We start from the raw sequence: 23,436 nt of genomic DNA on the forward strand, positions 1-23,436 counted from the left end.
CATCGCTGGGAATACGTCAATGCGGTAACCCCCTCATTTAAAGCGTTTTATAACGTTTTCAAACTCTTAATACATCGCTGGGAATACGTCAATGCGGTAACCCCCTCATTTAAAGCGTTTTATAACGTTTTCAAACTCTTAATACATCGCTGGGAATACGTCAATGCGGTAACCCCCTCATTTAAAGCGTTTTATAACGTTTTCAAACTCTTAATACATCGCTGGGAATACGTCAATGCGGTAACCCCCTCATTTAAAGCGTTTTATAACGTTTTCAAACTCTTAATACATCGCTGGGAATACGTCAATGCGGTAACCCCCTCATTTAAAGCGTTTTATAACGTTTTCAAACTCTTAATACATCGCTGGGAATACGTCAATGCGGACTTGTTCTCTTTGCGCAGCTCCAAGCCACTCTGGCCTCTGGGGTGGGAGGAGCCTCCTATTGCCACGCCCCCCACGCGGGAGGCGCCGCTTTCGTCACGCGGAAGAGGCTGCGCCGTCGGGGCGCGCGGCGGCGGGAGGCGCCCTCGCCTGACGTCAGCCGCGCGCGGCGAGCGAGCGCCGGGCGTTGCCATGGTTCCCGTGCTCCCAGGCCTGTACTTGGGCTGCGGCCTAGCGGGCGCCGAGGCGGGAGAGGCGACGGCGCTGCTGTCGGTGGACTCGGAGCCGCCCGGGGGCGCGGGGGCCGGGCCGGAGGAGGTGCTGCACGTCCCGCTGCTGGACGAGCCCCGGAGCGACCTGCTGAGCCGCCTGGACGCCTGCGCCGCCTTCATCAGCCGCGCCCGGGAGCGGGGCGGAGCCGTCCTGGTGCGGTGGTGAGCGGCCTCCTTGCAAAGCCCGGCCCTCCTGAGAAGGCGGGGTCTTATGCATGGTCGCCGACCCCAAGCTGGGCATCCTTGGGATCTGAATCGTAGAGTTGGAAAGGGACCCCCAGGGGTCATCTAGTCCAGCCCCCCCTGCACAATGCAGGGAATTCACAACTGCCTCCCCCCCCTACACACTAGGGTTGCCAGCCTCCAGGTACTTAACAGAAAGAAGCCCCTAATACTAAATAGACCGGGTTGCCAGCCTCCAGGTACTTAACAGAAAGAAGCCCCTAATACTAAAGAGACCCGGTTGCCAGCCTCCAGGTACTTAACAGAAAGAAGCCCCTAATACTAAATAGACCAGTTGTGTAAAAGAATAGTAAAATCAGCTCACGCAAATTATGCAAAAGTGCAATGTTATATACAAGTGTGAGAAGCCAACAATAATGGAGATACATGCAACAAAGTATATACAAGGATAAGGTGTAGCTAATACGCTAACAATACAGATGGTCAATTTCAACCTGGAAAGTCTTTTAAAGGTAAGTACAATGACTTTTCTTTCTTTCTTCCAGAAAGATGACGAGACTGAAGCTTAGACACGGCTGGATAACATCAAATGTTATCTCGCACTTGTATATAGTAACATCGCACTTTTGCATAATTTGCGTGAGCTGATTACTATTCTTTTACACAGCCTCCAGATACTATATGGAGATCTCCTTCTGTTACAACTGATCTCCAGCTGATAGAGATCAGGTTATCTGGGGGAAATGGCCGCTTTGGCAATTGGACTCTATGGCGTTGAAGCCCCTCCCCAAGCCCCGCCCTCCTCAGGCTCTGCCCCCAAAACCCTCCCTCCGGTGGCAAAGAGGGACCTGGCAAGCCTACCCCCCCACACCCCCAGTGACCCCCTACTCCATGCCCAGAAGATGGCCAAGGTGCCCTTCCTCTTGTGATCTGCTTATGGTCGTAGAATCAGCATTGCTGACAGATGGCCATCTAGCCTCTGCTTAAAAACCTCCAGGGAAGGAGAGCTCACCACCTCCCGAGGAAGCCTGTTCCACTGAGGAACCGCTCTAACTGTTAGAAAATTCTTCCTAATGTCTAGACCAGGGGTCCTCAAACTTTTTAAACAGGGGGCCAGTTCACTGTCCCTCAAACACTGTTGGGGGCCGGACTGTTTCGGGGGAGGAGGCGGCGGCGCGAGGGGGCTCTCCGGAAAAGCATCCTCCTTACAAGCCCGGTCATTCCCCCTGTAGTGGTTAAGAGTGGTGGTTGGGAGCGGGGACTCTAGAGAACCGGGTTTGATTCCCCACTCCTCCACGTGAGAAGCGGAGGCTAATCTGGTGAACCTGGTTGGTTTCCCCACCCCTATACACGAAGCCAGCTGGCTGACCTTGGGCAAGTTACAGCTCTGTTAGCGCTCTCTCAGCCCCACCTGCCTCACAGGGAGTCTGTTGTGGGAGGGTATGGGAAGGGGATTGTAAGGCAATTTGAGTCTCCCTTTAGTGGTAGAGAAAGTTGGCATGTAAAAACCAAGGCCATTTATTCATGGAAGGGTTTGCCTTGGATTTGCCGCTCTCCAGATGCACATTTTCCCCATCCGAATTCTCCAAACTCTCCCCTGGGGTGGGGGGGAATTTACTTTTGAGTTCTGAGTATTCGGATGGGGAAAATGTGCATCTGGAGAGCGGCAAATCCAAGGCAAAACCTCCTGTGCATAAATGGCCACAAGTCTTTTTCTTCTCCCTGGAGATATGCCCAGCCCTCCCAAGGGGACCCTACAATTACCTCCAGGCCACAAGGATACCCCCAGGAGGAGAGAGAGGCCCGAGCCATGAGAACGCTGCCAACTGTGGCCAAAACAGGAACGCCAGGACAGGAAGGGGGCGACTGGGCGGTGTGCGAGGCAGCAAGACGCCTCGCGCACCCAGGAAAGGAGGTTTTGGGCCTGGGAGGGAGAGGGGGAAGGGGGCGACCGGGCGGTACGCGAAGCAGCAAGATGCCTTGTGTGCCCAGGAAAGGGGTTTTGGCCTGGAGAGGGAGCAGGGAAGGGGGCGACTGGGGCGGGAGGGAGGCTTCCAGTTGTGCGTACACAGCCAGGAAGCCCAGAAAAGCTCTGGGGAGGGGGGCAAGGGGGGACTGGCTTCCTTGGTCCCCGGGCCGGACAAAAGCCCTCCGGGGGCCGGATCCGGCCCTCGGGCCTTAGTTTGAGGACCCCTGGTCTAGACGGAAACTCTTGATTTAATTTCAACCCTTTGGTTCTGGTCCGACCTTCTTGAGCAACAGAAAACAACTCGGCACCCTCCTCTATATGACAGCCCCTCAAATACTTGAAGATGGTTCTCATATCCCCTCTCAGTCTTCTCCTCTCCAGGCTAAACATACCCAGCTCCTTCAACCTTTCCTCATAGGACATGGTCTCCAGACCCCTCACCATCTTCGTTACCCTCCTCTGGACACGTTCCAGCTTGTCTACATCCTTCTTAAATCGCGGTGCCCAGAACTGAACACAGTACTCTAGGTGAGATCTAACCAGAGCAGAGTAAAGCGATACCATCTTCAGAAACTGCCCCCAAATCTCAAGGATGCCCAGCCTGGGGTTGGCAACTGTGCATAAGACCTAGACACCTTTAGGGCCTTGTCCACCCTCCAAAGCTCAGAAAAGGAAGGGGGAGAAACCTCTGATAGAAGACGGAGGGTGGGCGGGAATGTGCAGAGCAACAGAGGTTGCAAGTCGTTTATCTAACAACTTGTAGCTGCTACAAAATTATGCAAAGTAGTAGTAACATAGATATATTAAATATCTACGCTTCTGGTTTTGCTCATTGCGATTACGTACACTGCACGTTTGGCAATTTCTCTGAACCTTTGTTGCGAACTCATTATGTATATGCAAAAATTCCAAAATAGGGAAAGATCTGAAATATGGACCACTTCTGGTCCCAAGCAGTCCGGATGAGGGATACTCAGCCTGTACCAGATGTACACATATATACGCCTCATTGCTTATGAAGAGCATCTTGATGTATATAATCATGGCTTCCTTCAGAATACACACGAGCTGTGTAGGAATGATCTCACTCTTGACTTCTCCATATTTTGAAGGGGAAAAGTCATGATCAGTAATGCTTCTCATATTGGTGATGTGAGTAATGTCCTCCCTCCAAATGCATTATAAAAAGCAGGTCGCCATCTTAAAGAGAAAATCAAGCGTGAAGAGAGAGAATTCTTTGTGACTGCATTCTAACAGTTGTCTCCTTGTCTTTCAGTCATGCAGGGGTCAGCCGAAGCGTTGCTGTCGTCACTGCTTATTTAATGAAAGTGAATAACCTCCCTTTTGAAGAGGCCTATGCCTTTGTCCAGGCTCTTAGGCCAGAAGCCAAGTATGTTTTTCCCCCCTTGGTAAAGTTTGTTTCCGTTCTCCGCGAGGGTCACATGCACATCCTCTGTGAGTGAAAGCGTTTGCTTTCGTTTAATTCCAGAATGAACGAAGGTTTTGAGTGGCAGCTGCAACTCTATGAAAAAATGGGCTGTGAAGTTGATGTAACCAGTGTCCTTTACAAACAGTATCGTTTGCAGAAGGTTATAGAGAAATATCCTGGTAAGTGAGAGGAAGGATTTTCCTAGCTCCTGAAAAATTTGAGTTGTTTGTAATGAAAGTTGCTGTTTAGGAGCATCTTTAGAGCACAGTGGACAAATAAAATCACAGATAACATCCAAGCGTTCGAAAGGTTAAGAGGGCTAAAAGCCCAGACAGTATTATATTTAATTTATAAGGTTTTGTTTAGCTTTTAAAGACTCAAAGACTCTTCTGTATTTCACTTACATTTTCATATCTAATAATACTTTTATTGCTTAAATTCTATCATTAGTTATTGGCTATATAGTTAAAGAATACATTCAATTTTTCATGAAATTCGGAAATTGATCTATTTATTAAAGACTTACATTTAGCCATATTTGCAAACTTTATTAATTTATTTAACCATTCAGTTACATCTGGGTACTCCTCTGCTCTCCGCTTCCTTTTCATACACCGCTCTTGCCGCTGCCACCATGTAACTAAATAATTCACAATAATGATATATTTTAAGGTATTGCGTGGTAAAATATTGAACAACATGCTTTTTGGATCTTGCACAAACTTGATTTTCAATTTTTTTGTGGATTTTCATCATGTATCATTATCCAGTATTTTCTTGCCTTTTATAGGTCCACCACATGGGATAGAATGTTGCATCTATATTTTGGGTGTTTCCAACATTTCCCACTATAACCTTTATTAGCTTTTGCTTCCTTGAACTTTTAAAGTTGCAAAAATATATTTGAGAACAGCAGGAGCAGCATTCTTGTTGTGACACTCAAGTCATTACCTGACAAGAGATAGGAGCAGTTGGGGAAAGGCACAGTGCTCCCTGCTGGGACTGGCTAAATAACCTGAACTGGGTTTTTTCCCCAATGTTCTGGCAGCTATGAGTCTAAATGAAATTAGCATTTTTAAAAACCTAGTTAATGAACAGCATTTATTATCATTTATTATTAGAGGCAGGCAATGTCTAACCGCCTCCGTATGTCTCTTGCCTTGAAGACCCTATGGGGTCACCATAAGTCAGCTGTGAGTTGACAGCACATAACGTGCGTGTGTTAAGTGCTGTCAAGTCGCTTCCGACTCATGGCAACCCTATGAATCAATGTCCTCCAAAATGCCTATCTTTGACAGCCTTGCTCAGATCTTGCAAACTGAGGGCTGTGGCTTCCTTGATTGAGTCCATCCATCTCTTGTTGGGTCTTCCTCTTTTCCTGCTACCCTCAACTTTTCCTAGCATGATTGTCTTTTCCAGTGACTCTTGTCTCTTCATAATGTGACCAAAATACAATAGCCTCAGTTTAGTCATTATAGCTTCTAGGGTCAGTTTAGGCTTGATTTGATCTATAACCCACTGATTTGTTTTTTTGGCAGTCCACGTAATCCATAACACTCTCCTCCAACACCACATCTCAAAGGAATCTACTTTCTTCCTATCAGCTTTCTTCATTGTCCAGCTTTCACACCCATACATAGTAATCGGGAATATGATGGCATGAATTAACTTGATCTTGGTGGCCAGTGACACATCCTTACACTTGAGAATCTTTTCTAGCTCCTTCATGACTGCACTGGTAAACCACTTCTGACCAACCCTTACCTTGAAAACCCTATGATGAGACACACACATAGATACGCACATTTATTATCAAAGTATGTATGCCATTATTTATTTGGATATACGTGCTCCACTTTTTCCCCAGTGGGGGCCCAAAGCAGCTTACAAACATTCTCCCTTCCTGCAGTTTATCCTCAGAGCAACAACCAACGCTGTGAGGTAGGTTAGGCTGAGAGTGGCTGGCCCAAGGTCACCCAGCAACCTTTCATGGCAGAGTGGTTCTCCCAGACCCTAGCCTGAGATTCTTATACCATGCCTGCTCATTTAGTAGCTGAAGCTTGCAAATTCTTGTATATTAGTAGCTGAAGCTTGCATTCTACAGATGTAGATACTTCTACATCTTTTAATATTGATAATTTTAATACTTTTAATATTGATGACTTACATTGTGTGTGTGTATGTGTTTTAATGGTATTTGTGAGCCGTTTCCAACGGTTCTCTGGAGAGTTGGCATATAAATTCCCTAAAGAAATAAAATGTGGTTGAAGATGTTATTAGAAAATTTAATCCAGTGAACTGTAAAATAAAGGTTCTTGTTTCAGCGGCTCCTCCATGGTACAAATATTAAAAGCAGGGTGCTTTAAATCCTCCATGAGGCTTGCCCCCATGTTCATAAATTCAGAAGCCTTTCCTCTTTTCAGAGCTACAAGTCCTGCCGCGAGAGGTTTTCGCCGCTGACCCAAGCGCTGGACACCAGACTCCAAGTTATGAACCTCTGTATAAGTGCAGGAAATGCAGGTATGGAGGGCCGCAAACCTGACCTGGAGTTAATTTTTTTCCTCCTTTGGTGGTTGATTTCTGTCTAATAGTGAGGAGATCCAGTCTTGTGACCAGAGCATACAAGGACTTCCTCTTTGGAGGAAGTAAAAAGGTAAAGGAGGTAAAGGTCCCTGTGCAAGCACTGAGTCATTCCTGATCCATGGGGTGAAGTCACATCCCGAAGTTTACTAGGCAGACTTTGTTTTACGGGGTGGTTTACCAGTGCCTTCCCCAGTCATCTTCCCTTTACCCCCAGCAAGCTGGGTACTCGTTTTACCGACCTCGGAAGGGTGGAAGGCTGAGTCAACCTTGAGCCGGCTACCTGAAACCGACTTCCGTCGGGATCGAACTCAGGTCGGGCGCTTGGACTGCAGTACTGCAGCTTAACACTCTGCGCCACGGGGCTTCCTTCCTTGGAGGAAGTAGGTTTTTTTTAATGCATTAATATTGTTGTCAGTATGGGCCAAGTGAGATTGTATTTGAACCATTAGCACTTCTTAATAGTTTTGTTTTTCCAGAACAGAAACAAAACTTGGATGTTGTCGAAGGCTTTCACGGTCAGAGTTCATTGGTTCTTGTAGGTTATCCGGGCTGTGTAACCGTGGTCTTGGAATTTTCTTTCCTGACGTTTCGCCAGCAACTGTGGCAGGCATCTCCAGAGTAGTAACACTGAAGGACTGTCCTTCAGTGTTACTACTCTGAAGATGCCTGCCACAGTTGCTGGCGAAACGTCAGGAAAGAAAATTCCAAGACCACGGTTACACAGCCCGGATAACCTACAAGAACCAAAACTTGGATGGTCAGTACAAAGAGGACATGTATTTTTTTGAAAACGATTCTTAGGTCTGGCAAGAAATTTTTAATTGTCAGAAAGGAAGTAATTGAGATAGGTGGATGCTGTTTTTTTCTGAAGACATTTTCCTGGCATCACTATGAAAACTTGCTTTCCTGATGCACTAAAACCATAAATATTCAGAATTTCTGTCCATTTGGCTGCTCAAATGATGTAATTAGGTGTTTTACTGAGGAATTTGCCCATGCCTTTGGTTGATACCTCAGCCTTTCTGATTTCAGATATTCTGAACGTGCTTCATGTTGCCCACTATGATCATCCATTTGGTGCCTCTTCTGAGGTCCTTTGCTTCTGGCTTGATCGTGCATGTTAATTTAGTGTTGTAAGTGGTTCTGCTGTTGGTAAATACTTTGGGCCCTATCCTGATCTGCTGGGAAAATAAGAGAGTTGCAGTGTGGCCAGTTAAATCCTCCATAGTAGCTAAGGGGCTGAAAGTTGCTATATTTTCCATCTATTTTAAATTATTGAAAGTAAATTATGTAGGGAAGAAGCAAAAAATGAAGAGAATTTTGTTTTTTTATTAATAACTTTATTTTTAACATAGAAACAACAACAAATCATACATACACCAGTCATACATACTGCAGATCAACCTTCCTTAATGTGCCGTTTATGGCTGCCATCGATAACATCTACAATAATAAAAAATGCCTAACTCACTAAATACACTTAAAATCAACAATTTAATCTCTTTATACCGCCTAATAGCTTATGCATTTAAACCTTATTTCACCTCAATCTCTGCTCTGCCGGTTTCTTTAGTGGCAAACTTCCATTCTTAGCTCTAGGGAATTTTGAACTTATATGGAGTAATCTTTTACTGACGTCTCCTTCTTGATACCCGGAGGAGTATAAAAAAGGAACCAAATATGCTATAGATAATGGTGTATTTTTGCTTTGTCATTTTCCATCTCTCCTCCTCCACTCTCCCTTCTTTCCCCATTTTTCTTTTTATGTTGCTGCATGTTTTGACATACATGAGCGGCGAGTTTTATGGATAGTGTGCATGCATATATACAGTGTTTTAAAAAAAAAGATGCAAAAAAAACAAACCTCTGATGATCTTACTGCCCTCTGCCATTCATGTTCTGTTGGGCCTGCAAGACAGAGCTTTTCCACCAGGCCTACAGTTGAGGGCAGCCACGGGTATTATCTTCTGCTGGCCTTCCTATTCTTGTTAATTGGGGGGGGGGGGGCAACCTGCTGCTTATTCCATGCCCTATGGGCTAAATTTGGCGCCATCTGGAGTTTTTTTAAGGTTTTAATCAGGCTTTATTGTTCAATTTTAGAATTATTAATTTTATTGTTGATATTTTGGTGTATCCCGGATGATGTTACCTGCCCTGAGCCTGGTCTTGGCCGGAGAGGGCGGGTTATAAATTGAAAAAATAAATAAATGTCGAATACCTTTTCAATTTTTGTGTTGGTGGAGGACAGGCGCCTGCTCTTTCAGAGTTCGAGTATTCTGACTCACATGGAAGGCAAGGGGCCTGCTGCTTTTGCGCACAAGAGACTCCCGGACCCTGCCTCTTTTCAACGTGGCGGCCCTTCTACCTGCACTTCTTATTTCGTCGAGCCTGTACAGTGGATGGAGCCAGCCCTTCTCGGGGTGCTGGAAGGGCAGGTGAGAGAAGCTGTTGCGCAGATGATATTCGCAAGGTGGTTTGGGCAGTTCCCGTTGTACTGGTTTAGAGCAGTGGACTCTGATCTGGAGAACTGGGTTTGATTCCCCGCTCCTCCACATGAGCGGTGGAGGCTAATCTGGTGAACTGGATTTGTTTCTCCACTCCTACACACGAAGCCAGCTGGGTGACCTTGGGCCAGTCACACTCTCTCAGCCCCACCTACCTCACGGGGTGTCTGTTGTGGGGAAGGGAAGGGAAGGTGATTGTGAGCCGGTTTGATTCTTCCTTAAGTGGTAGAGAAAGTCGGCATATAAAAACCAACTCTTCTTCTCCATGGGTGGAGGCAGCTGACAGGTGAAGAACCCTTTGCTTCTGCCTTACATCTGGTTGTGTTTTTCTGCAGCTTCTGTGCCCCAAATGCTCCTCAAAGCTGGGCTCCTTCCACTGGCATGGCGAGCAGTGTTCCTGCGGCCATTGGGTGACCCCTGCCTTCCAGATTCACAAGAGTCGGGTGGATGAAGTGAAAGGGCTTCCTGCGGGCAGTCTGCAGTCGGGGAAATGAACTTGGTTTCTGCGTGTGCAACATAGGCTGACCCCGGCACAAGAATTCCGAGGACTTCTTGGAGGATGCCCTTAATCCAGTCGAGCGGGTCACTTTGCTTTACAGGAAAACTTTTTCTCCAGCTTTGTTGCAAAGGGCAAATCCATAAAACGAATTGCATTTTGGGAGCATCGCCCTGAACTGTGTTCGCACTGGAAAAATCTAACTTGCTTTGGGTTTTGTCAAGAACCCCTTTTTTTTTTAAGATGCCCAAATCCAAAGAGCTTTTATAAAAAGTTGGTTTGGCTTGTACAGAAGTTGCTTTTAAGGAAAGGTGATTGGGAAGACCATAGGGGTAGCATGCTAAAATGTAGCCTTCCAACAGAAGTTAGTGTTGGTTCCAAAGAGGATTGGGTGTTTGGGGGTACAGAGCAGGAAGAAACCGCCAGCGTGGCGTAGTGGTTTGGAGCGGTGGACTCTGATCTGGAGAACCAGGTTTGATTCCCCACTCCTCCACATGAGCGGCGGAGGCTAATCTGGTGAACTGGATTGGTTTCGCCACTCCTCCACACGAAGCCAGCTGGGTGACCTTGGGCTAGTCACAGCTCTCTCAGCCTCACCTACTTCACTGGGTGTCTGTTGTGGGGAGGGGAAGGGAAGGTGACTAAGCTGGTTTGTATAATAACCAACTCTTCTTGATGGTGGTGAGAGAGCAACATCCATTAACACTATGGGGGAGAAGTGCAGCTGGGAAGATGACAGTGTGGATTTAATTTAAATGCTGGTTTTCTACATAGCTCTCTTGGTAAGGCTGCGAAACAACAAAATAAACATGATAGTTCTCTTTAAAGCAGGAGAATAACTTTAGATGTAGGAGCAAGTCAGTAGGAGTCAAATTGGGTCGATTTACCAGGTGCTGTAAGGGCATGTAGAGGTCCATAAGTAGGGACCCAATGAGAAGATTTTACCTGCACTTGTAGAATCCCCCCTTTGTATTGAAGATGTTTTGAAGCCATGGGTGTGGAATAGTATGTACAAATCTCCGAACTCTGGGCAAACTAGTTTGCAAAAAAAAGGAACCGAAGTGTGCCATTACAAAAATACTGACGTTAATGAATACAAGAGCTCATGCTAGACATGTTGAAGAATGTACAGAAAAGTAGCACGAATGACTAAATGGAAACTGTTCACACAGTGCTTATAACAGGGGTGGGGAACCTTTTTTCCGCCAAGGGCCATTTGGATATTTATAACATCATTCGCGGGCCATACAAAATTATCAACTTAAAAATTAGCCTACCAAGCCCCAAGCAGGCAGCTGCCCCAGATGACCCCCCCCCTTGTGGGCAAGGAAGCAGGCATCCAACTGGTGGCACAGGATGGTCTGTTGCACCAGCTGGGTGTAGCTGTCCAGGGGCCCGCCAGAGTTGCTCCTGCTCTGCCTGGTTGGGGCCAGATTCTACAGCCGGCTCCTGCTACCTCTGCCTGCAGGGATGAAATGAGGACACACTGGTTAGAACTCCCCCGCCCCCGCATTCTGGACCTGCCCCCTTTAACTCCTCCATTGTCACCACTTCCACCCCCAGCCCTCTTGTAGTACAGAGGGAATACGTTTCTCCACGGTCTGGGTGGGAAAGGGTTAACACAGTTTCTTGGGCGGTCCTAGCAGCTCCATAGCTCTTCTCTTCTGCATAGCTCGACTCTTCTGCAAGGGGGGGAAAAGATTCCTTTTCTCGGCAAAACATCCTCACATCTGCCTTGAATAGAGGCTATTCCTGTCTGCAGGAGGGGGCGGATAACCAGTCTTAGATCCTTCTGAGCTAGAGATGTGCCAGGACCCACAAAGGGCCAGCCCAAATGATTTCGCGGGCCTGACGTTCCCCACCCCTGGCTTATAACAATAAATGTATAACCAAACCACGACTGTGTATTGATTTTATCACAATGTGCAATATATATGCTCTTAGAGAATCACACTAGCTGTTATTCACGGTTACAACACATAACACACAAGTATAACAAAGAACTTTGCAAACTGCAAATGACATTGACAAAGTCCTTAAGCGTACAAGCGGTAACCCAATAGGTTCCAATGCTATACAAACATCCTAAATTGGAAGTAGAAGCACGTAGAAAAAATTGTGAGACCAACAAATGAAGAGAAGGGGTTCTGGTAAAAGTCCCTTTTCACTGAGGTTTCTTCGGGTCCTGGCCGTGGTCTTCCACTCAAAAACCATAAACTAGCGTGAAATGCACGCCAATGAAGTAGAGAATCCAGTGTCAGTCACTCTAAACCAGTGGTTCCCAACCTTTTTTTGACCAGGGACCACTAGGACTTTTTTGTTCGGTGCAGGGACCCCAAGGTTCAAAATAAAAATTCTGAGAATTTGAAAATAAACTTTAATCATAACTGTTAGTTAAACATTAAACTTAGAATAATATTTGAATATATATATTTATAATAGAGAACTTTTAATTGAAATATTAATTTATTATGGGTTTATAACTTTGTTTCGCGGACCTTAATTTAGTTCTCGCGGACCCCTGGCTGGGAACCAGTGCTCTAAACAGACGGCATAGTAACCTGTCTCAAAAATACTGTTCATTCTACCCCACCCCAGTTTTTATCTATTTTTTTTTGCTCTTATTAAAGTTGGGGAACCATCAGGATGGCTGCGGAAAGGGATTCTTTTGAGGCCCTAATTGGGTGCACACATGATATAGTGGAGGGTGGCTCTTCAGGATTTTCTCTAAAGCAAGCCTGTACCCTTCAATAGCAGTCAACTGGGAGTTCAGCATTGTGGTTGGTCAGAGATTTCTTGCTCAATGAAGACAGGACAAGTTTTTAAATCTTTTTATTCCTTGTCACCTGAACAAGTGTACACAACTTCTAGTGACTGTACTTATACAGGAGAAGAGTTGTATTTGCCCAACCTCTTATTCCTTCCACTTCTTTGTGGACCAAAGAGTTTGCAGCGGCACAGTGAACATCTGTTTACCCAACACAGGAAAACACAAAACAGACCAAAAAAAATAGATACATATATACACACGAAACTGAACTGGCCGCTCCTGGGCTAAGTACAGCACAATAAATAGCTGCATCAGCAGACTTTTTTTTTTGTTGTAAAATTTTTAAATATCCTCTTAAAGTAACGTGATCTGTTCCCTATGCATGAAATGCTACAACACGGTATGGTGGCGACAGTACAGTCAATCGGGGTTTTTAGCGGGAGAGCTTTGCGCTCGTCTTTCGAGCACCACCGTTTGTAAACAGCGTGACGACGATGAGAGAAACAACGTTTCTGCTGGACCCCAAGCCTAGATCGAGCTGATGTCACGTGAAACCGCAGTGGCCTTGGTCCACAACTAAAGCAACCCCACTGAAAAGGGCCATAAATGGGGTGGAGGGAGATATTTCCTTGGTCACCATTCACTGCCCAAATTACACAAACAGCCTGCAATCCTAGCTACTCTGCAACCCTCGTCATTGTTACCGCCAGCCCCATCCAAAATGTTGCACTGTGCGTGTGTGTGTGTTTGTGGGGAGGTATTTATGATTCTGCAAGGTACCCCTCCAGGATAGACAAAGCTACTGCCTGCTAGGAACTCTTTAAGAAGAGAGAGAGAGAGAGACCAAGGCATTGATGCCAGGACGTTTTTGTGAGGACTCCCGCCCCTGCGATTCTGAACTAAAGACGGGCACCATGACTACGCCGGCAAGCAGCGATCGTGAAGTAAGAAACTCTTACTGCCAACACTGGAAGTTAAGTGAATGCAGTCTCCCAGATCTCGGGCTAGGAAGGCCAACATACATTCCACAGCCATCCGATTCGCAGAAAGCAAGCATCCGGCCTCAACATTCCCTTGGTGATTGTGCTACAAAGTAAACATGGTGGGAAGCAGAAGAGGGAGGAGTGGCTTCCTGATCTCAGTTTTATCTCGTGGAAGAAGAAAAAATTACGAAGCATCACTCAGACGCATTGTCCAGGGTGCCCTGTTAGTTCAAATTAACCCATGGCTTTGAGTAACAAGTGCAATCCCATTCTCAGAAGGACTTCTATCTAGGAAAACAAGTGGCGTTTCCTCAGATGACGAGTGACCATCTGGGGTACGGTAGTGTGCTCCTATTTTACCCAACGGTTCCACACCTGCAGATTTTCAGCATCCTGAAATGGACTGGTGAGGTGCTGAAAGAATATTACTTAACAAAAAAGTACTTAAAAAAAAATCTTGCCTTTTCATGGCGGCAACTCATTACGGAAATGCAGTTGATAGGTCCTATCTGTAAAGCATGAAAATGGCCACAAATGCACAGCAGTTAGTGGGAAAACTGGCTCTACTGCCCTTATGCCACCCGTACATAAGTGCAGTTATTCCTCCTAGGAGAAAAGCCATACGCGGAAGATCATCCTCGCGGCTCTCTCCCGTCAGCCAAGAAGTAGCAATGTTTGCAAAACCTGCTTTATGCTTTCAAGCTCAGACTTACACACACACACACAGCAAAGCTATGAAACTAAACAGGAATGTCTGTCGAGATAAAAGTAGTCATCAGGGAAACGTACATCTTTCTCTTCTATCAATGGAAAAGCAAGAGGGCGGAGATGAAGAATACAGTCAAAGTGGGGCCCCCAGGCAAGAGTCATGGCTCTAGTCTTCCAGGCTACGGAATGCGTTCTGCATGTCTTCAAACAGCTGGGCGCAGTCGGCTTTGATTTTTGCCTCCCCATCTTTCACTGGGTCCTGAAATTTAATAAAGCAAAGCTAAGGATCTCTTTGAAAGAGCAAGTTTTGGAAAACAGCCATTGCCAGAAACATTTCCCACCATTCTACTTTCTCATGGGACCAGGATTTGGCTGACTGACTACCCATTTCTTGCATAAGGGCACGCTCACCAATTCCGTCTCTTAAGTGAGAAAGGCTACGCTGGAGTTGCTTAGCAATAGCATCCTGGCTGTGTGGGGATTTGAACTCAGGACTCCCTCATTCTGCTCTGACACTACCACTACTCCATGCTACGGGCTGACTCAGCCGTGAGGGGGAGACACTCACACTGTATATAATCAGGGGTTTGTTATTCTGTCAAGGTTGTGCTGTGGCATTCCAAGGGAGGTTTCAATGCCACGCTCTGCTTCCCTGTATAACTTATTTTATTATCTTTTACCCCGCCCTTTCCCGACCTAAGCCAGGCTCAGGGCGGCTAACATCAATAAATACCATTTAGAAATATAAATAACCATATCAAATTCAATTAAAATATAATCACAAAAATTAAGACTAACCATAGCTCTCTCAGTTGATGCTTTCCATTCAGTTCTAGAGAGAAACCATGCAAGGAGCCGACAAAGAGGGGAGGGAACATGGCTCAGTGGTAGAACCTCTGCTCGGCATGCAGAAGGCCCCAGGTTCAATCCCCGGCATCTCCAGCTAAAGGGACTAGGCAAGTAGGTTATGGGAAAGACCTCTGCCTGAGACCCTGGAGAGATGCTGCTGGTCTGAGTAGACAATACTGACTCTGATGGACCAAGGCTCTGATTCAGTATAAGGCAGCTTCATGAGTTCAAAGATGTCAAGGGGGGACATAGGCAGGGGCAAGGAAAAAAACCAAAGGAACAGGATGGGAAGGGGGGGAGGAAAAGGAAACTACCACAGCCAGAATTGTTTTGCTAGACTCTGCAGAGTGGCTCACGGGGAGGAGGTCTGGACCGCCCCGTGTTAGACTTCAGCAGAGTCTGAATGCAACTGCCCCTTTCTAATAACTTCCCCATCTGGCTCTCTGTTTCGTACGGCCAACCTCTGTGACCAGATACCACTTTAGTTTCGTGGCCTTCCTACCGCTGACTGAACAGGAGGGCTTGCCAGAACTGTGATCCAGTTCTCCGCAAAGGAAGCGGCTTGGAAAACCGTCACCGGGTGGCATTACCTTGAATTTCATAGAGGAGAGTCGGTAGAGGATCTCGCTCATGTTCTCTCTGATGATGGACCAGGTGATCTTGTTGTCGCTCTGGGCCGTGGTTTCAACCGCTCGGCGTGCCATATCGTAGAAGGCAATCATATTGGACAGTATCCCCACGGTCTTATAGAATGGGCAGAACCTGCAAGAGGCAGCACAGAGTAAACCATCATGAGCTGGACAGATGGCCAAGGATCAAGGACCTCTGGAGCCTCCCACACGAATCAGAGAATCATTCTCATCTTTGTGAGACTGCATTTAATTTTCAGATTTTCATTCCCCAAGGAAACTTCAACGATATGCTTAAGAGTGTGTGTTTGGGAGTGCCATTCCTACTATGTACTCAAGGCATTCTGCTATGTACTCTTGTCCGGTACCACTGAGAAGGACAAATGTGTCACGGAGCATCAATTTTGTCACTAAGGATGAAAATCCAGAAGAATTACAAAAATTCAAGTTTAAGCAAAAGAGACGAACTCCCACACAGTATTCTGACCCGGGCGGTGTGCATGCTGCCATTCTGAGTTCTGTGCGTCCATTACATTTTTATTCTGCCTTTCCTCTAAGGAGCCACGAGCAGCATACATGTCTCCTCCTGCTTCCACTTCATCCTCATAACAACCCTATAGGGTAGGTTAGAAAGTGTGATTGGGCCAAGGTTACTCAGTGAACTCTGTGACTGAGGGGGTGATTTGAACCCGGGTCTCACCAGCCCTAGCCTAGGACTATAACACTATATAATATTGGCTGGTTTTGCCAGTATGCTTTCAAGCATATCTTGGTAACCAGGAAGACAAGAAACATGCTTTTTTGTTATTGAATGAAAACAAAGGTTCTCTGGTTGGAAAGATGTGCTTTTAAGTGTACATGCAAAACCTGCTGAGAATTTTAATGTTGTTACTCGCCCTGAGCTCAGTTTTGGCTGGGGAGGGCGGGCAGGTTATAAATAATAAAATAAAATAAATAAATTAGAAGCACACCTGTCGTATGGTGAGTAGCCGTTCTGCTGCAGGAAGTCATCTTTAATGAGCTTGGCGACTTCCAGCGTAATCTTGTCCGTTTCTGCCAAAGAAGCCTAAGGTGGAAGAGATCAGGTTAGCGGGGCTCCAGTGACCACAGAATTGCATCGCCTGTGGTTCCCAACTACAGTTCTTCATCTGACTCGTCTACTGAAATGTTTTCTTGCCAGCCACCCCTTCTGTTTAGCTCTCTACCCATCTGACTGCTCTACCCTAATGTGACTTTGCCAATCCAATGGTTGACTGGCCCCTTTGGACAAGGACTCGAGAGCTGATATGACTTTGGACACCGGCGCTAAGAAAACATTACAGTAGTCCTAGAGTCCTCTCTCCAGTCCTTTCCCAACCATATCACCATCAACACACACTGGAGCAGCTCTGAATGTGCTCCTCCAGCGAGCCATCCCGAGCGCCGCCATTTCGGAGAACTGGCTCCTGAGCCCATCTTCTCAGCTCGGTCCCCACTCACCTTTCCCACCAGCTGCACAATCTCCGCAAGATCTTCCTCCTCCTGCAGGATCTCCTTGGATTTGGTCCTCAGGGGGACAAACTCTGGGAAGTGCTTGTCATAGTACTCATCCAGAGCCCGCGTATACTTGCTGTAGCTGATCAGCCAGTTTACGGACGGAAAGTGCTTACGCTGAGCGAGCTTCTTGTCCAAGCCCCAGAACACCTGCCAAGGAGAAACCCCCCCCAACAATTTTAACTCATGCTAGAGCCCTGACTTGGATGGCCCAGGCTAGCCCAATCTCATAAGATCTCAGAAGCTAAGCAGGGTCGTTCCTGGTTAGTAATTGGATGGGAGACCACCACGGAATACGAAGGTCTCTATGCAGAGGAAGGCAATGACAAACCACCTCTGTAAGTCTCTTGCCTTGAAAACACTACAGGGTCACCATAAGTTGGCTGCGATTGATGGTACTTTATACACACATCAAGCCAGAAGGCATCTCTCGCTCCTTCCAAACATAGAAGAATGGAAAGACAAATTAATGGAATATGCTATTTGGGCAAAAATGACCAATATGCTAAACGCAAGCAGTGATATGACCCTTGAGCAACATCATGACAAATGGGATTTTATAATTATTTTGAGGCTCACGACTAATAAACTCTAAGTGAGAGACTAGACAATATTTAGCGGCACAGCAATGCAGTTTTAACTTTACATTTAGACAACTATGTAGCGTGTGGGGATAATAAACGATCATTCACTGACTAAGCTGTTTGTATAACACACCCAAATACCAAAATGCAAAGTAATGCTGTTCATTTGAACTGCATTGAAACGATTAAGTTTTATTTTGTTAAAGGTATGTTAGATATTTCCATTCTTTCCACTTCCCATTTTCCTCCTGTATCCCTTTTTTATCTAATTTTTTCCCCCCCAAAAAAGCCAGAAGGCATCTCAGCTGCTTTTGCAGAATTGGAAGAGGCCTGCGGAAGATGAGAGACAGCAGCCCACGCCAGGTGTGTCACACCTGAACTCCAAGCAGGTCTGAGCAGGAGATTCCATTTGATCTTCACAACCATCTTTCATGGAAGGTAAAGGCAGGACTAGGGGGCTTCCTGGCTGAGCAGCAATACCAGATGTTTTAAACAATAGCTGCAGCTTTTAAACTTGTATGGACGACCACCAGACGGGCCTGCTTGCTCCGTGTAGGGGAGAATTCCCTGCCGTACAGTCATCCCATAGGAGGAGGATTGAAAAGGCTTCTCAATTAAAACCCAACTGCTGTATTTTCTTCTCTGTGGCTCTGATCGCACTACGCCAGTTTCTCAAACTTCTCTTTCCGCCTTCAAAACTTACACTACCTTTCAGAGGCAACAACCAAGAACTGTCCCCTAGGAGAGCGTGCAGAGAGATCTTTGCCCATAGTTATGCACATGTCACTTTGCTGTTTCATGCAAGGATCTATGAACTGAGGTACTTATCTACATGTCAACATTGGTCTCTGTGCGATACGGGAAGGGCAGTTCCTACATGGGAACTAAGCAGGGTCGGCCGTAGCCAGTACTTGGACGGGAGTCCACCAAGGAAGGCTGGGGTTTCTACACAGAGGAAGGCAACGAACCTCTGCTCGTCTTATGCCTGGAACGCCCCATGGATGGGGTCCCCTTGAGCCCTGATGACACATTCTTCTTCCTCCAAGTCCTCCTCTCCTCTGTCTCTTGTTTTCTAGACTGTGAACTAGCAGGCAGGAAGACCGCTGCATTTTATTCCTTCTTGCTTTTTATAAATAATAGACAATGACATTGGTTTCCATGGAGATCTTTGGAATTGGGATCATTGATAGATCAGCCCTGGGGTTCCAGATATATATTCAGCAGACATAAATCCGACATTATGAACCACAATACCCAAAACTATCAGTGGAAGAATATTTTAATATTCCACGTCATTCTGTTGCTGACCTAAGAGTGGCACTCCTCAAACAGACAAGCTTCAAGAGGAGATTACAATGTGAGATTGCTGAACTTGTGTTCATTCACAGATTCAGACTAATGGCCTCCCCACTCCCTGGGCTAACTGAACAGGGACACAGGATGCTTATCTCACTACAGATGCTAATTTTATGCTCCCAAGCGTTTCTCCTCTGCTCCAATCAAGCTGACCACAATGTTCATGGTACTTCTGCATCCTGAGTTCCTTCCTTGCCAGCACCTCTCCAACCTGACGGGGATAAAAGAACTCAGATCCAGTCCGACTCATATCTAAGGGAGCTTTGACTTTTTGAAAGCTTATACTCTGAAAATCTTGCTGGTCTCTAAGGTGCTACTAGACTCTAGTCTAGACATAGTCAACAGAGGCTGTTGCTTGCACTACCAACTTTTGCAATAACCAAATGAACAGGCCAGGGGCCAAGGCAAGAGAACCTGCCATTTCTGTCCTGTAGAGCAATGAACCACCAATATGGCAAGTGTGCCACCACGCCCACAGAAAGGGTGCCGCTGAAGCATGCATTATGCCTTATGGAGAAGAATCCATAGCTCAATGTGAGTTTTGCACGCTAGGTTCAAAGCTCAATCCCCACCACCTCCAACCTCTCTCTGCCTGAAACCTGGGCTAGGTGGGAACACCCCCTGCTTCTCAGCCTACAGAGGTAGGGCACATCGCAGGAGAAGCATCGCTAGCCCCAACCCCTCACAGACGCTCCTTTCCAGGCGTACTGCAAATCCCCACTGCCTGGGCCAGAGATTGGCTGCGTCGAAGACAATCTCTGCAGTCATAAAGCTCACACGATTAGGCCCTGGCTGGACTGAAGGAGAGCTTCAAACGGAAGTTTACATTCCATTAAAAATAATAGAGCTTCAACCTACCTGAACAATACCCAGCGTAGCAGAGGTAACTGGGTCAGAGAAGTCACCACCAGGGGGAGATACACTGAGTGAGGATGGAGAACAGAGAAGGCAGCATGAGCAACTGCTATACATTATATTGCACTAAAGAGGAAGGGCAATTGTTCTTCTTCAGCTTAAGAACATAAGAAAGGCCCTGCTGGATTAGACCAAGGCCCATCAAGCCCAGCAGTCTGTTCACACAGTGGCCAACCAGGTGCCTCTAGGAAGCCACAAACAAGACGACTGCAGCAGCACCATCCTGCCTGTGTTCCACCACACCCAAAATAATAGGCATGCTCCTGATACTAGAGAGAATAGGTATGCAGCATGACTAGTATCCATTCTAACTAATAGCCGTGAATACCCCTCTCCTCCATGAATATGTCCACTCCCCTCTTAAAGCCCTCCAAGCTGGCAGCCATCACCACATCCTGGGGCAGGGAGTTCCACAATTTAACTATGCGTTGCGTGAAAAAATACTTCCTTTTATCTGTTTTGAATCTCTCGCCCTCCAGCTTTAGCAGATGACCCCGTGTTCTAGTATTATGGGAGAGGGAGAAAAACATCTCCCTGTCCACTCTCCAAACCATGCATAATTTTATAGACCTCTATCATGTCTCCCCTCAGCCGCCTTCTTTCCGAGTTAAACAGCCCTAAGCGTCTTAACCGCTCCCCATAGGACAGTTGCTCTAGTCCCCTAATCATTTTGGTTGCTCTTTTCTGCACCTTCTCAAGCTCTGTAATATCCTTTTTTAGGTGTGGTGACCAGAACTGTACACAGTATTCCAAGTGTGGTCTCACCTTAGATTTGTACAAGGGCAGTATGATATCAGCAGTTTTATTCTCTATTCCTCGTCTAATTATGGCCAGCATGGAATTTGCCTTTACAGCAGCAGCACACTGGGGTGACATCTTCATTGAGCTATCCACTACCACCCCAAGATCCCTTTCTTGGTCTGTCGCTGCCAGCATAGATCCCATCAGTGTATATGTGAAGTTGGGATTTTCCCCCCCAAATATGCATCACTTCACACTTGCTCACATTGAATCTCATTTGTCATTTTAATGCCCGTTCTTCCAGTATGCAGAGATCCTTCTGGAGCTCTTCACAGTCCGATTTTGTTTTAACCACCCTAAATAATTTGGTGTCATCTGCAAACTTGGCTACTTCACTGTTTAACCCCAACTCCAGGTCATTGATGAACAGGTTGAAAAGCACCGGTCCCAACACAGATCCCTGAGGCACCCCACTGCTCACATCCTACCATTGTGAGAACTGACCATTGAGTCCTACTCTCTGCTTCCTATTTTTCAGCCAGCTCTCAATCCATAAGAGGACTTGTCCTCTTATCCCATGACTATGAAGTTTGCTTAGCAGTCTTTGGTGGGGGACTTTGTCAAAAGCTTTTTGGAAATCCAAATACACATTATCCACAGTCTCATTCCTGTCCACATGCTTATTGACGCTTTCAAAAAACGCTAATAGGTTAGTGAGACAGGACCTACCCTTACAGAAGCCATGTTGGGTTTTGCCCAGCAGACCTTGCCCTTCTTTATGCTTGACAATTCTATCTTTAATAATGCTTTCCACTAATTTACCCGGAACAGACATTAAGCTAACTGGCCTGTAATTTCCTGGTCCCCCCTGGAACCTTTTTTATAAATGGGTGTTACATTGGCCATTCTCCAGTCCTCTGGTACAGAGGCTGATCGAAGGGACATATATCTTCGTTAAAAGTTCAGCAATTTCCCATTTGAGTTCTTGAAGAACTCTAGGATGAATACCGTCTGGTCCCTGTGACTTGTTAGTTTGCAGTTTGTCTAGACCAGGGGTCGCAAAAGTGTGGCTCCCGAGCCGCATGCGGCTCTTTGAGCCCTTGAGTGTGGCTCTTTCCATGTCCGGGCCCGGCTGAGTAGCGAAAGGGGCGGGGGGCGGGAGAGAGTCTGCGCAGGAGGCGCTTGTGTTATGTAGGAGCGACCACGTGCTGCTGCTGCTGGCGGGCCTGCTGTGGGGAGACGTCTGCGCAGGAGGCACTCGAATTACAAAGGAGCAACCACGTGCTGATTGGGGGTTTCTTAAGCAGCGGAGGGAGCAGCCACCGTTTCGATATTTGCACGGTAAGCCCACCCGCTGCCTCTTGGCTTCTACTGTTGGCTCCTCGAGTCCCTCTTCAGAAAGGCTCGAGATAAATTCTCATTGCTTTGGATGCGCTTCGCCCAGACGAGGAAGCCCCGCGCAGCGCCTTTCTCGCTTGAGGCCACCCGCAGCCCAGAGGGGAGGGGGAGGCAGAGAGCGAGCTGCCCCGGCGGCCACCGCCTCCCCCCTCCCTGCCGCGCGGGCCTCTCTTTCGGTACGGCCGCTCTCGCCCCCAGGGCTGCAGAGCGGGCCCAAGGCCGTGCTCAGGCCGCCCCTAGGAGGGGGGAGGGGGCTGGCGCCATGGCCTCGAGGGAGGGAGGGAGGGAGGGGGGGCAGTTGGGGGACTCTCCTTTCTCCCCCCCCCCGTGGAAGCCGCCTAGGCGCGCGGCCCTGCCTGCCTGCCCTGAATCTGGAGCCCGTCGGTCCCAGAATGGTGGGGGGGGGGGTGAGCACCTGCCCCTCCCTCTGGCCAGGAGGGAACTGGCATGTCCGTGGCGGGGGGGAAGGAAGGATGGATTGTGCATCTCGGGGACCTGCTGGCCTCTTCCTCTGTGCCTGGGATCCCTGGACATCTGGACCCTCGCTGGGTGATGGTGCGGGGGGTGGGGGAGAAAACAGTGGGCCTTTTTGTCTGGCAATTGTTAGCCCTCCCCTGGCCTATTACTACAGGTTTCCCCTCTTCCTGCTACTTTGTGCCTCTTTCAAAAGGAACCGGGGGGGGGGGGTTAACACTCTCCCCACAGCCATTCACCACCCCATTGTGCAGTAGGTGCTCTACTGGTTTCCACTTCTGCTAAATTTTAATTAAAGTTTAATAAGTTAATAAACAGTGTACCTACCTATATAGTTTGAGTTTAAAAAATTTGGCTCTCAAAAGAAATCTCAATCGTTGTACTGTTGATATTTGGCTCTCTTGACTAATGAGTTTGGCGACCCCTGGTCTAGACGTTCTAGGACTTCCTGCCTTCTTACCACTATTTGCCTCAGTTCCTCATTTTCCCCTCTCCAAAATCTCTGTTCAGGAGAAGGAATCTGCCCGGTATCTTCAACAGTGAAGACAGATGAGAAGAATTCATTTAGTTTTTCCGCAATCGCTTTATCCTCCCTTAGAGTTCCTTTACTCCCAATGTCATCCAATGGTCCAACCGCTTCCCTAGCTGGTTTCCTACTCCTAATATACTTAAAGAA

General features: G+C 47.0%; 2 protein-coding genes across 3 annotated transcripts in view; one reads left to right on the plus strand and one right to left on the minus strand.

The window, feature by feature from the left end:
* Positions 1-576: 576 nt before the first annotated feature.
* DUSP12 (dual specificity phosphatase 12) lies at positions 577-9,826 on the plus strand. Its single transcript, XM_056848292.1, has 6 exons — positions 577-818; positions 4,085-4,198; positions 4,298-4,416; positions 6,661-6,757; positions 9,069-9,255; positions 9,660-9,826. Exons 1-6 carry the CDS (start codon positions 577-579, stop codon positions 9,816-9,818), a joined length of 918 nt encoding a protein of 305 aa, XP_056704270.1. The 3' UTR covers positions 9,819-9,826.
* A 4,596-nt stretch (positions 9,827-14,422) lies between these two features.
* ATP6V1A (ATPase H+ transporting V1 subunit A) overlaps positions 14,423-23,436 on the minus strand; it is a 31,193-nt gene continuing 22,179 nt past the window's right edge. For both annotated transcript variants that reach the window (XM_056848287.1, XM_056848288.1), the window contains exons 11-15: positions 20,091-20,154; positions 17,239-17,442; positions 16,731-16,825; positions 15,721-15,892; positions 14,423-14,540 (exon numbers count right to left, since the gene is read on the minus strand). In XM_056848287.1, the coding sequence (XP_056704265.1) occupies positions 14,448-14,540; positions 15,721-15,892; positions 16,731-16,825; positions 17,239-17,442; positions 20,091-20,154 (628 nt within the window). In that variant the 3' untranslated portion in view covers positions 14,423-14,447. The remainder of the gene's footprint in view (positions 14,541-15,720; positions 15,893-16,730; positions 16,826-17,238; positions 17,443-20,090; positions 20,155-23,436) is intronic.

Source organism: Euleptes europaea, chromosome 4, assembly GCF_029931775.1.
Source record: "Euleptes europaea isolate rEulEur1 chromosome 4, rEulEur1.hap1, whole genome shotgun sequence".
In the NCBI taxonomy this organism is placed as follows: domain Eukaryota; kingdom Metazoa; phylum Chordata; class Lepidosauria; order Squamata; family Sphaerodactylidae; genus Euleptes; species Euleptes europaea.